This window comes from Drosophila novamexicana, unplaced genomic scaffold, assembly GCF_003285875.2.
Source record: "Drosophila novamexicana strain 15010-1031.04,08,12 unplaced genomic scaffold, DnovRS2.1 tig00000739-arrow-arrow-pilon, whole genome shotgun sequence".
NCBI classification, from domain to species: domain Eukaryota; kingdom Metazoa; phylum Arthropoda; class Insecta; order Diptera; family Drosophilidae; genus Drosophila; species Drosophila novamexicana.
This window is the reverse complement of record NW_020824819.1, coordinates 1,885,842-1,898,713: the sequence shown is the minus strand read 5'-3', so window position 1 is coordinate 1,898,713 and position 12,872 is coordinate 1,885,842. Positions and strand designations below refer to the sequence as shown.

Here is a 12,872-nt window from a genome sequence, read left to right as displayed (position 1 = left end):
CCGCGCAGAACGAGTTTGTTTCAGATAATCGATAACTTACTCCGTTTCTAAGCAATCGATAAAAAAACAATATCAATATCCTGTTTTTTGGGCAATTTTGGTAAATAGTAAGAGCAAGAGTCAGCAAACTTGACATATAGCTTCTAAAATAAAATATATATATGCACTTGAAGTTGGAAGAAGAGGGTTCAGGTTCTTGTTTCATTGTCGAGTCGTTTGTTTTGATTATGGTTGTTGTTGGTTCTTATGGAAAATGTTTTGAACTTGTCATTGAATTGAGGGCATCGGCAGAAGTAGCTGCAGACAGCCGGGTGTTGTGTTTGCAATTTTTGTTTGCAACCTCGTTTTCGATCAGTATTTCTAAAAAAGAGCTTTTGATCCAAACGCCTGCTCTTTCTCTTTATTACTCAATGTGTAGTATTAAATTACGAATTTTTATTTTTTGCGCCTAAGTAAAGTGTTGCCGTTCGAGTTGATAAGACGAAAAAATGCGCAAAAGCCATTGCGATCGGATTCTGCTCCTTTTATTAGCAGCTAAAGCATGCCAATGTACATACACGTACGAAAAGATCGGCGACTCTCGCTACTTCATAGGCAAGGGGAACAGTGTAAGCCATGTTTATAGATCCCGCAGTCAATTGGCTGATTGGTGCTTGTTGTTTCAGGATGAGCAAATATTCGACTGGTTTGATGCGCGTCACAGTTGTCGAGCTCAAGGCGGCCAACTCGTATCCGTGCAGACGGCCAAGCAGTTGATTGAACTGGAGCACTATATATTGGCTCAGGGATATCCCAATGGAAGCATGTTTTCCACATCCGGTCACAGTTTCGAAAGTGAATATCCTTTCAAGTGGAGTGCGCTGGGTAAGAGCGTGACGTACACCAAGTGGTTGCCCGGCGAGGGTCCTCCGCTCAATTCGTTTTTGAGCCTGCAGCTTGTCAACTCGGAGCTGTTTATGGTAACGTCTTGGGGCTTTGATCAGTTTTATATATGTGAATATGAAACAATAGGTGTTTGGTTAGTTACTAACTTATATAATCCGTTTTATTTAATACTTGTGATCCTCATATTAGTGTTCTTATATACGTTAATAAAAAAAAAAAGAGCGGTACCTGAAGAAGAGCAGCTGCTTAAAAATTAAGTAAAACTATTTAGTTTATTCAAAATCTTGATCGTAACAATTTTAAATTTAAACAGAAATCCAAAAAATTCGTTATCGATTCTTATCAAATGCTTGAAATTGCGATAAGCTGTGTTTATACATATGTACAAAGAGTCAGACAGCTAAGTCAGATAAGATTATAATAAGTATATGTGAACTGATTCACAACGCAGTAAACAATCGATAGCCATAAATACATATATATAACCTGTAAGTCCCACAAAGACTTCGAATATGCTCGAGACCGTAAATCTCTCAGTTGATCAAAGAGCAAAAGACTTCGAGAGACATATGTGTGATAGAAAGGCATCGCTTATTTTTGCCACTACAAGAAACTGCCTTGGCTTACTCTCAGTGCTCTCAATAGATTTATAATCTAATCAAGCCTTGAGTACAAAAAGAACGAGATGCAAAGTCACTCTGAGCACTTGTGACCGTTTCAAAACTCAAGCAAGGCACATTAGGTTGTTCTGCAAACGCAAAATCAAGCATAAGAAAGAAAGACAATTTAGCATAGGACGCAGCAGACTTTTTATCTCTTTCTATATATATATATATTACTCAATCAATTAGGCGTAATACAAATAGTTTTTATATAAAGTAAATTTGAATCAATTGCAAACCTGATTTCTAAAAATTTGAAGCATGAGAGTTCTCTTTCAAAGACATCAATTTAATAACTGTAGCTCGCAGGCAAATGCCATTTTCTGTTTACAGCTCGCCGTGGCCATAATCAACTCTGATCCGACATACTCCAGGTAAACACAGAAGCCGGAAGGGAAGCGAGTTGAGTTCGTCTGCTGCTCGACAAAGTTTGAAAAGTTCATGGGATGCGGATCGTGGTGCCAGTAAAAACGCTCCAATGAACTATGGTCCACTTCGAGCTGGGCCAGACTGCCGCGATGTCCGCCGCTCCAGAAGAACGGATGGGTGCCAGGATGAGCATATCGGCCAATGTAGTTGGACAGGTAGCGCATCTCCTCGGCGGTCCTGACAGTCAACAGCCGAGCATTGGCGTCTAGTGTCTCGCAGGCGAAGCTGGCATGCAGCCAGTCAAGCTGTGAATGCGAAGAGGAGAAGATAGCCCTGAAGAGTTTAGAAGAAGGTTATTCCGTGAGGAGACTCACTATGGCGGGCACACTGAAGATGCGGCCGTTATACGATACTTTGTAGTACTCATAGGTGGGCTGCAAGATACAATTGATTAGCAGCACTAGGAAATAGTCAGGACATATAGTATCATACTCACAGCTTTGTTGGTGGAAAAGAAATAGCAATTGTCGCCGATCTCCACGAAGGGCTTCATACAGCGGGCTGTGGGTGAGTACCAAATGAGATAAGTTAACCATCACACCAGCAGAGCTTACGTTTCCAGAATTCCAAGTAGATGCAGGCATAACTGGCCAATATGAGCAAAACAAGTATCACCAGCTCGCAGGACCTACCCGACGCCATCATCTTCTATGCAAATGGAAACTGTGCTGCCAAGCGAAGGGCTCACCGGCTTTTATAGAGCTCCAATCTATACGGCAACTGCATTCACTGAAAGTCAATTGAAACTGGCGACAAATGGCTTAAGGTTTCATCAGAAGTGGCTTGAAAAGGCGTGGAGTGGGCTTTCAGTAGACGCTATCATGTATACTAGTATCAACTCCGTACTGGGTACGGCCAGGCCAGACCTGTGCTTGCATTTCACAAGTAGAATACGCATTGCACTTGTGACATTCGATCAGTTTCTTCAAAGTGTCAATATGATCCATATCAAAGACCTAAACAAATGCTATAGAGTTAAAAGAATATGAGATTAATTGAAGAGTTAAATACGAGGAATGCAATAAACATGAAAAGGACAAGTGCGTATAATAATAAGGAACAGTCGGAAGCCGGCAGATGGCAATGGGGTAATCAGGGTATGAAATCCTTAAGAGTAAGACACAACACCGAATGACCTCCTTAACCAAAGTGTATTCCCAAATAATCTGTTTAATATCTATCATCGATATATATCTACTGCATTGTCGTCAGCTTCATTTCCAGCCATAGGATCGCATTTATGTAAATGATAATGATAGTTGTATATATATGATGATCTGGCATATTCGAACCAATATCATTTTTAGCAGTGAAGCAATCCTCAAATGAATTTAAACAAATATTTTTGAAATGAGTATTTGAGTAAAGGAAAACTTGCATTTACAAAAATCCCATCTTAGCGTGCATTTATAAGCTAACTACAGTGGATATTTGATAGTTCTAGACTCTTAAATAGTAATATAAAAATAAAATAAAATATATAACCTGAAATAACTCTCGGCAATTGCACGCGCTGCTTGTTACCTGAGCAGCATCTAGTATAAAGGCACCTAACTTTTGCACCTCTCGCAGATGCTGTGCCAAATTTATGACATAATGTGCCGAGTTTCTAATTTAATAATTCAACATTTCTAACTCATTGCAGCGTGGAGTGGTTGTCGCCTTGTAATACAAATACATTTTGACTAAACGCTTTTAAGCAGTCAGCAGCCGCTCACGACTCACGAGTCACGAGTCACGAATCACGCGAACGGAAGAGAAACTTTTATACCCCAACTCGAGGCGACGCGACGCGACAGTGGCGGCAATTAAGTCAAATTGATAATGACGACTAAAGTTGTGGGTGGCTGCGAGTTTTTCAGTAGGTATGAGTCGAGTGGGCGTGGCTGTATTAAGGAGTTTATGTGTGTGTAAATATGGCCACCTTCTGGCTGTGACGTGATTTCGTTTGTGCATGCAAATGGCGACACATTTCGACACGTCCCGAAGCATTATTCGGTTCCGTTCAGTTCTGCTTAGTTCAGTTGAGTTCAGTTTGGATCCGTTGGGTGCCCTTTGGCATAATTAAAATGAAATAATTTTGGACAAGTTGGCTGTTTTGGCTCTTAACAGCTTTTCGGCAGCTATTTGCATTCGCCTCCATTCCGTTTGGCACGTAGCGGCAGTTAGACGGTCTGCGCCATATGATGAAAACTTCTGAGCACTTTTTCCCCAGATCCTGCTCCTGCTCCTGTCACAGTGCGAGCTGCTGCTGCTCTCGGCTTCCGGCTCCTGCTCCTGCTCAATGTCTGTTGTGTTGTTCGTGTTGGAATTTTTATTTAATTTGCTCGACTGTCGTCGTATGCTGCTTGCTGGCTGTTGTCTTCTGTTTGTTGCATTGTTTGAAATTAATTTCACTTGTCGTACTGCGGGTGTCATTCGCAACCCTACCCTGCCGAGAGTCCTGCAACGAGCCCAACGTGCTCCTCGTCATCCTGCCAGCACGGTGTGCCGTGCGTGCCGTTGTCAATGGCGCTTAACGCTGCATAGCTGAAACGCCGGAGCCAAGGACAAAGTTAGAAGTTGGCAGCAAGTCGACTTCGCTTGAGTGCTTGTCCACTTGCCGCCCCTCTGTGCGCCTGGTGCCTGCTTTATCCCAATTTGCACTCGATCGTTTGCCAAATCAGCGCGCTAATCATTCAGCCCGTACAGGCAATGCTTCACACTCGCCGGCAGGCGCACTCACTCAATGGCATTCAAGGATGTCAGCAACTTGTCGCTGCTCCCAGGCCCCGGTCCTAGGCCGAGTTACTAGGCAATCCAACGCACTCGCACTCGCATTTTTTTGTTCAGCCGGAAGTACTAAAACCCATAAATGTCAAAGAGGGAGAGACTACGGCTCGACTGCCATCAACAGCAACAACCGGGCAACATTGCTCGTTGTCAGCGCATTTAGTTGGCTAACTTATGTGGCATCCGCAAAGGCAACGCTTCCCCTGCTTCAGAGTCTTGGTCCTGCTCCTCGTCTGTTTTGTCATTAATCACTGACAATAATGAACTTCCGTCGTTTGTAGTCGCAAAATGGCGCCGACTTTCAGCGATTGCAACTGCTGCCGATGCAGCACCAGCTCTTTCCCTTTCCTGCTCCTGCTCCTGCTCCTGATCCATCTGGTGCTGTTGTCATTAGCGCAATGTTGCAAAATTTATCGTGTGACTTATGGAGAATACACACCAAACAGCTGGACAGACTGGAGCTGAGCTGTGCTTAGCTTGGCCATCCAGGCCAAGAGTGCGGCCACCATGATGGCTGCCCTCTGTTTTGGTCATGTGATTTTATCGCTTCGATTTACGACTCATAAAAATGCTAGCGACTTTATATGCGCCAACATCCCAACTGCTTATCCCCGTCTCTCTCGCACTCTGGCTGCTTTGTCTCGCATCTCGCTCCCTCTCTCGCTGCATATTTTTGGGGAAACTCCCAGCGCTATTTTTCCCGGTTTTTATGCTCGACTAGCCTCACCATGCCTCCGGCTCTGCTGCCGTCCGCAGGACAGTTTGTTGCATGAATGTCTCTATGTACATTTTATGGGCATTTAGTGATGCAGAAAATGTTTGGATATTTTTATCCGCCCAACAGCAGCCATCGAACCAAAAAAAAAACTACAACAAAGCGAAAGCGTACTAAAACTATTAAAGGGTAGAGTTCGAAATGAGGCAGACTCTAACTCTGATTTATGATCCAAACTAAACTTCCTACACAAATTTAATTCGAATACTTGCAATTCTCGACGCGACTTTGTCCCCGAGCGTTGGGGCTAATCAATAACACACAAACAAATATTACATATACCCATCAAATGAATAATGTTGAAAATAAAAGTGGTAACAATTTGAACAATCAATATGCCAAATTAAATGTCCAGCACGCCATTCACCCTACTTCCCCTCAGGAAATCTATTGTCCCTGTTCGTGTCCAATCAACAAACTAAGCATACTCCAGACACTGATTGCAGCTCTCCTTAATTATATTTATTTTCCGTCATTTAAATTGTCTGCATATTTGCAGATACTGCGTTAATACAAGTAAGGTTTTGCAAAAAAAAACATAAATAACAGAAGAAGGGCGAATATTGGAGCAAGTGTTAAAGGTATTAATGGGCGCAGCAAATCAAAAAGATTCTGATTGGAGAGTTGCTTCAGCGGAAATTAATACCCCACAAATCGATCATGAACAATATAATTATTCCAAATTACTTCACAATCAGGTATAATCGAGTTTCTATATTATTAGAGCCCGGCGATATACAAATGCTGCATAAGGCAACAGCGACAATAAATGCAATTTAACAAAATAAAATAATTATAAAAAAAAAAAACAATAAACAAAACAATTTAGATATAATTTAAACTAATCATGTTTCTGAAATCGCATTTATATCAGAATCAAGAAAATAACCAAAAAAGAAAATGTAGAAACAAAATTTATCACATAAAAATGTCTTTCCCAGTGAATTTTACCGCACAGGATAAATCCATAAAGGATATATATTTTTCTAAGATACTATTAAAACTAAAACAGGAATAACCCATATATATGATATATAAAGCCCCCACCCCCGTTTTATAAGGCAAACATCAATTTGCGGAGCAATTTAGTCATAATACAAAAGGTTTCTAACCAATATGTATCCAGCACCTGGCTTCAAGTGAAAGAACAATAACATGCTGCATTTGACAGTTATTAGATTAACACCTACATGAACTCGGGTACTTGCATAGACGGATGGTCGGATACTTGATTACTCGATACTGCCTGAATTTCAGCAAACAATAAAGCGCTCAAAATGTGTGCGAGCATACATAAAATCCCGGCCAGACAACGAGGATGGTGACAAAACAAAAACAACTGATGGCAGTGTCCAGTCCGGCTCGGGGGCAGCAGGATGACGATGATGATGATGATGACGATGATGTTGACCAGGAGCGGCAACAAGCGATGTCAATTTCAGACAAACAACCCGGCTATATGCAAACCCAGCTCTTAACACATGTACATAGACTAATGTATATGTGTGTGCAGGATATAGATATATGGCTTGTGGAACGCTCAAGATGTGACAGCCGCTCAACGATTTGGTTCAGCCCCCGGATTGCACATTTCGAGCTACATAAAAAGGCGCTTACGGTGTGGCCGGCCCGAAGAAGGGGCAGATCAAGGGGAACAGGAGGCGAGTTGAAAGCTGTCAGTGGCTGTTTAGATTTACGTGCCGCAGTGCAGCAATGTCCGACGACAGTCGGAGTCGGAGTCGGAGTTGGAGACAGATGTATGGCCATCAAGAGGTGTGACAGGCAGTCCCAACCCCAACACCCGCTGCACTTTGTAACAATGCAAAAACAACAGGGCATACACACACACACACACACACCAGCCCGAGCTGGTGATTGTCATAGCTCTGACTTTTTGTTAATGAAAGTGTCAGCTAGACAAACGCACCCAAACCAAAGGACATTATTGAACCGGGCACCCGAACCGACTAACGTTTTGTTTGAATTCGACCTTATTGTAACGGGCTCATGGAAATGCTTTTCATTTGGGCCAATAAATTACGATCAGGCCGATTTCAAGAGGACCTTTTGTTTGCACCGAGCCTAACAGCGTGTGGTTATTTGCGACATTAAAATATCCTGCACAGGATTGAAGCAATTGCGTTTGTTCTACGTCCGGCAAACATGTCGAAATTAATTGATCAAATGTTGAATATATATACAGATTATATTTGGTAATCCGTGGCTCTCCATATTTTATGACCGTGCTAACGTGCTCCTATTAATGTTAATCTGCACAATGCTTAAAAAGAAACTTAATCGAAGATTTAAATTAAGAATATAACTGTACATATTTATATACTATAATATATATATATATATACTATACTATATATACTATATATATATATATTGTGTATTTTTCTTACAACTCCTTCCCTCCAATTCTAATTGGATTTCCATATCCACACATCTTCCGCAAAGATCGGCGATTTCAACAGATATGTTTAATCTATCCTAAAAGATTTTTCTGTATTTTTATATATATGTTTTTATATGTTTTACATCGTATATATATTTGAAACAAATGCTACTATAACGACCCAGCATCAAGTTGATCAACTCGAATTCTACCTGAAGTTCTAGACCTCACATAAGACCAGGTTTTTTTGTGATATTATCGCTGCAATTTCAGCAATTAACAAGCTAACAATCTCATATCGTCAGGTTGGCATCTCGATTGCCTCTGGCTTATGTCCCATTATCCTAAGCGCTTCCAACTCAATTTACATGCCGGGGCGTGGTTAAGCTGAGGGCGCTGGGCCTCCGCCGCATTATTAAAACGGATAAATCGCGACGTGCAACGGCGTTGAATGAAAGTGAAAACCTGTGCGTGGGTAATTAAAAAGTCAACGCCGAGGCGGCAGCGCACAGATGAAACCTAATTCGCATGCTGAATTTTAATTAATTAAGAGCGCAGTCGAATCCAGAGACGGGGAATATACACATACAGGCAGCTAGAAAGATAGATAGATAGATAGATAGGCAAGTCACGTGTCTCGTTCGCGCCCAGAAGAGACCAAAGTAGGTTAATGCGCTTAGAGATGCGGGGGTTAAAGTGGGCTAGTGGGCGGAAACTTGGGCTGCCAGACAGACGAGGTAATTGGTGGCGTTACAAAATATTTACAGTTGCCGTAACATGGAAATGGAAAAAGATGATAAAGTGCGCAAATGTTTGCACTTTCCCTTTATGAGTCTTTAGAGACATTTAGGTGTTGAGGCGCTAAACGCCCTCCGCCCACGTCCTGTCGATGGGGCAGGCAAATGTGTTGGGAGGGGGGCGGTTGTTGCCGTTTGCCTGTCGACGGCTTGATAAGCAAATATTACAGATATGTATGTAGAGATGAAAATTTATTCAATGTATTTCGTTCACTTAAGGTCTCCCTCTCTGCCAGGGCAGGTTGTTGCCCAAGTAGGCCAAGCGGGCCAACACAATTTAATACATATTTCCTTGGCAATTGCACAGAGTAGCCCATTCAAGCAACAACATTTTGGTCGCCGTCTCAAAAAGTCTTGTTCTATTTAAATACTTTCTGTGCGAGCATTATATATCCGATACATTTTTTTTTAAGAACTATGAATGACAAAAAGTGCCCGGACCTTCACGAGCGGGCCAAGCGCATCCACGAGCCGGGCAGAGTATGTCGCGAGCTGCTTTACTTGCGCTCGAAGCGGGTAAGTCGCCAGGTGTTACAGGTGATTGCGCATGGTTTCATCAAAACCCCTTATCCTGCTCAGGCCAAGCGTGAGGTGCCCGCTTTTACCTATCAGGCGCTGCAGAAGGGCACAGTGGTAAAACCGCCCACCAAGTGAGTGAGCATTTATATTGGATAGCTACAGGTTAACCCTTAACGTGTTTGTGTGTTGACAGAATTGATATATTCAAGCGTCAGCCGGTGAAGGAGACCGTATTCAAGATCTACTTTATGCGCGGCGACATACCCGTGGCTCTCTCTGGACGCAGCAACAAGCAGGACCCCACCAAGGATCGACCGTTACGCTGGCATTGCACGCCCGAGGATCTGGACTATTGCTACTATCTGCCCATCTTTCTGGACGGGCTGGCCGACATAGACAGCGACACACGCCTGCTGGCGGTCAATGCAGCCGTTGATCTGATCATGCGACAGCCCCACAAAGTGCTCCCAGTGCTGCCCAAGCTAATACTTCCGCTCAAGCGCGCCTTCCAGACCCGTGACAAGGGCATCATCATCTCGGCCCTGAAGGTGCTGCAACTGATGGTGCGATTGGGTAGGTCGTGCTTCCTAATACAAATTGAATACTTTTCTAATCCCAGCAAACGTCTAGGACCTTGCGTCGGCCAGGCCCTGGTGCCCTTCTATCGCCAACTGCTGGCCGTATGCAATCTCTACAAGAATATCAATGTGAATTTGGGCGAGGGCATTGATCCTGATCGCAGCAAGCGCATTGGCGATGTCATCGAGGACACATTGAAGCTACTCGAGTTCTGTGGAGGACCCAATGCCTTCATCAACATCAAGTACATGGTGCCGACCTATGAGAGCAGCGTCTTTCCGCGCTGCCAGGCCGCCGATATTCAAGACGTGAGCGCCAAGCATTAATGACAGTTCCAAGTTTCTTCCAACTTTTGACAAACTTGTTTTGGTTCGGTTGCTTAGGTTATAATTAACTGAAAATTATCGTCAATTAGGTTCGAAATTTTATGCAATAAAGAAAATCGGTATGGTTCTAGCTATACTACACTATTGTGTATTTTTAGTGCTCCTTTCCACATCTTGCCCAATGTGAAACTGGAATTATATAAATTGTTTGATTCCTAAGGCTTACAAAATATTCCTATGTACTCAAGGTCGTATGGATAGAGTATTGTTAAGTTTACATTCAGCTGTTTCTACATTACCCTTTGCTAATGTACTAGTTCCAGTACTGTGCAACCTCTATATGATGAACATTGATCTTAATTTCTCGCACTCACCCTTTTGCACCTCAAAGTCGGGCCATCTGTTAGCGATTTTCTATTTCAACAACGCGACGGGGATAACGAATGATAAATGCCTAATTAATTTTTTAATTTTCAAAACAAGCTTCTATCGTGCAGACATTTTTCAACGTTGAAACAAGCGGCCGTAAATAAAAAGCTCATTACAATAAATCATAAAGTGAAAATTGTTCAATCCGCCGCCTGGCCTAATGGAATATCCATGTAGAGTCCCGACTGTCGTCTGTCCTGGCAGCAACATTTGTCTAAGGATGCGTTTGCGTATGCGTGTGAGAGGGTGTGTCTCTTCCTCTGTGCCTGACTGTCTGTCTGTTTGTCAGTCGGTCTTTCCCGTATCTGGCCAAAATCAAGCATTCGGCTACACTCCTGACTTCTGACTTCTGACTGCTGCCGACACTTTTCACAGATCGAAGAACGAGCACACTTTAAAATTAATTTAGTTAAATTGCCGCACTGCTGGGGCTGGAACTGGGCCTGGGACTGGGACAGGAGCTGGTGGTGGGGCTAGGAATAAGGGCAGAGTGGTTTCTGTGGCTGTGTTGCGCTTTTCAACGTAATTAAATACGACCCTCCATAATTTTGAAAAACAAATCTTGTTATCAGCGCGAGCCAACACAAAACAGTTGTTCCTGCCGCTGCTCCAGTCAGTCGTTGTCCTGGTTGGTCAGCTCGCCGCCAAAGCCAGTTTAGTGGTTTGTGCAGCGACCTGCGACCCACCCGGCTGCCCGTCTGCCCGGCTGCTCGGCTAGCTGCCTGGCTGGTTGATTGTGGTGCGTAGATAAAAACCTGCCAAGTGTTGCAACTCAATTTGCCCCCATCCTGTTCAATGGTTAGCCAAACCACCCTCCAATTGGTAGCTTCGTTCCACCACACAAGTTCTTAATTCACTTTCTGGGTATAACGTTGAATTTTGTTGTATTTTTTTTTTTTATTTTTAATCTCCTGTTGACGGTAAATCAAACAGTCCCCCTGGGTGCAGCAGCGTCACTTGAAGACCCACCCGGCAGATAAATTGCATTTGGTTGCTTGCGAATTTTCATTTTCATTTTTATTGTGCTGCTTCCAATGGCGGTAAAACGTTTTGACATTTTTACGCAGTTTTTGAACAATTTTTACTGCGGCTCATCGGTGGATGTGTCTTCCTGCACAGGGGCGCGGCAAAGGGTTCGCCACGGGGCGCTAAACTCTGATTTAGGTGGAAAATTGCGCAAAGAGATTGAAAAGCTGTTGGGCAACTGTGATCAGGCCAAGACTTTTAGCACTTGGAATTAAATCCGAGCAGCTTTGCTACTGACATGAAGACCCACACAACCTGGTTGATGCAATGCCCTGGGGAGCATTTCCGTCACACACACTCGCTCCACTCACATATTCATATGCATTAACTTATGACCATGTCCAGAATCCAAACTGCGGTGGATGTTCTGCTGGAAATTGCTTTAATATACCGGAAATTGAAGGAGAGTTGCATAAATTGACACGAAACGCCCCGTGGGCACAATCCAACGTAATGAGCCCCAGACCTCAAAGCGGCTTGGGAAAGCGAAAGTGTTGAAGCTGCGCCAAAGTCTATAGTTTCAGCAGTTTCCTTCCAAATGCAAATAATCCACATTTCTTTCTGTCTGTGGCATACTAACAAAATATCAACTGTTGTAAAAGTATAAGAAATAAGTTTTTTTTAAATGACAAAATATATAAGAACGAAATAATAAGAACGAAAATTGCATAAACTGGACAGTCTTTCTAATGCTCCAATTGGCAAACTAAAACTCTTAGATAATATAAATAATATAATATAAAATATAGAAACATTTTTTGTTACGGTTTTAAACAAAAATATCAGCATTTTAGCTGGTAATTTCGGCGAATCTAGCTTGAAGACTGCTGATAAAATATATTTTCGCTATTTTTTCGGATTTTTTAGAATTGTACAGAACCAATATTCTATTCTTAATTTTGTTTCCAGGTAGTACTTTAAAGTTCTTAATCGTTAAGTGAAGCTATGCTAAATAAATCATCAATATGGCTTTGAGCTATACGTTTTTTTATTAATTTAAAATCTTAGAAGTTTTCAGAAAGAGTCGCATTGCATATTTGACTATATCACAGTCTATGATACGATACAGTCAAACTATGTCAAGGCTTGTGTTCCAGAAGTATTTCAGATTTGATTGCAACATTTTACATTACATTTATAAAGAAACTTGAATAAAGGCATAAATAGACTCAAAAAGCATACTCGATATTAGAGAGTAAATGCTACTTCTTACGACGTGCTCGTATTGTTCTTCCCATTGACTATTAAAGACAGAAAGGCATAATTTTTGAA

At 42.4% G+C, this 12,872-nt stretch overlaps 3 protein-coding genes across 3 annotated transcripts; 2 read left to right on the top strand and 1 right to left on the bottom strand.

Moving 5' to 3' along the window:
* The first annotated feature begins 159 nt into the window (after positions 1-159).
* Positions 160-1,641, top strand: LOC115763520. The gene is made up of 2 exons (XM_030706122.1): positions 160-608; positions 666-1,641. The coding sequence occupies exons 1-2, from the start codon at positions 489-491 to the stop codon at positions 1,140-1,142; spliced, it is 597 nt and encodes a 198-aa protein (XP_030561982.1). The 5' UTR covers positions 160-488; the 3' UTR covers positions 1,143-1,641.
* A 101-nt stretch (positions 1,642-1,742) lies between these two features.
* LOC115763519 lies at positions 1,743-2,783 on the bottom strand. Its single transcript, XM_030706121.1, has 4 exons — positions 2,531-2,783; positions 2,413-2,477; positions 2,291-2,350; positions 1,743-2,221 (listed from the first exon to the last, which is right to left on the bottom strand). The coding sequence occupies exons 1-4, from the start codon at positions 2,619-2,621 to the stop codon at positions 1,832-1,834; spliced, it is 606 nt and encodes a 201-aa protein (XP_030561981.1). The 5' UTR covers positions 2,622-2,783; the 3' UTR covers positions 1,743-1,831.
* Positions 2,784-9,013: 6,230 nt separating this feature from the next.
* LOC115763548 (parkin coregulated gene protein homolog) lies at positions 9,014-10,284 on the top strand. The gene is made up of 4 exons (XM_030706165.1): positions 9,014-9,237; positions 9,301-9,371; positions 9,434-9,813; positions 9,871-10,284. The coding sequence occupies exons 1-4, from the start codon at positions 9,139-9,141 to the stop codon at positions 10,143-10,145; spliced, it is 825 nt and encodes a 274-aa protein (XP_030562025.1). The 5' UTR covers positions 9,014-9,138; the 3' UTR covers positions 10,146-10,284.
* The last annotated feature ends 2,588 nt before the right edge of the window (positions 10,285-12,872 follow it).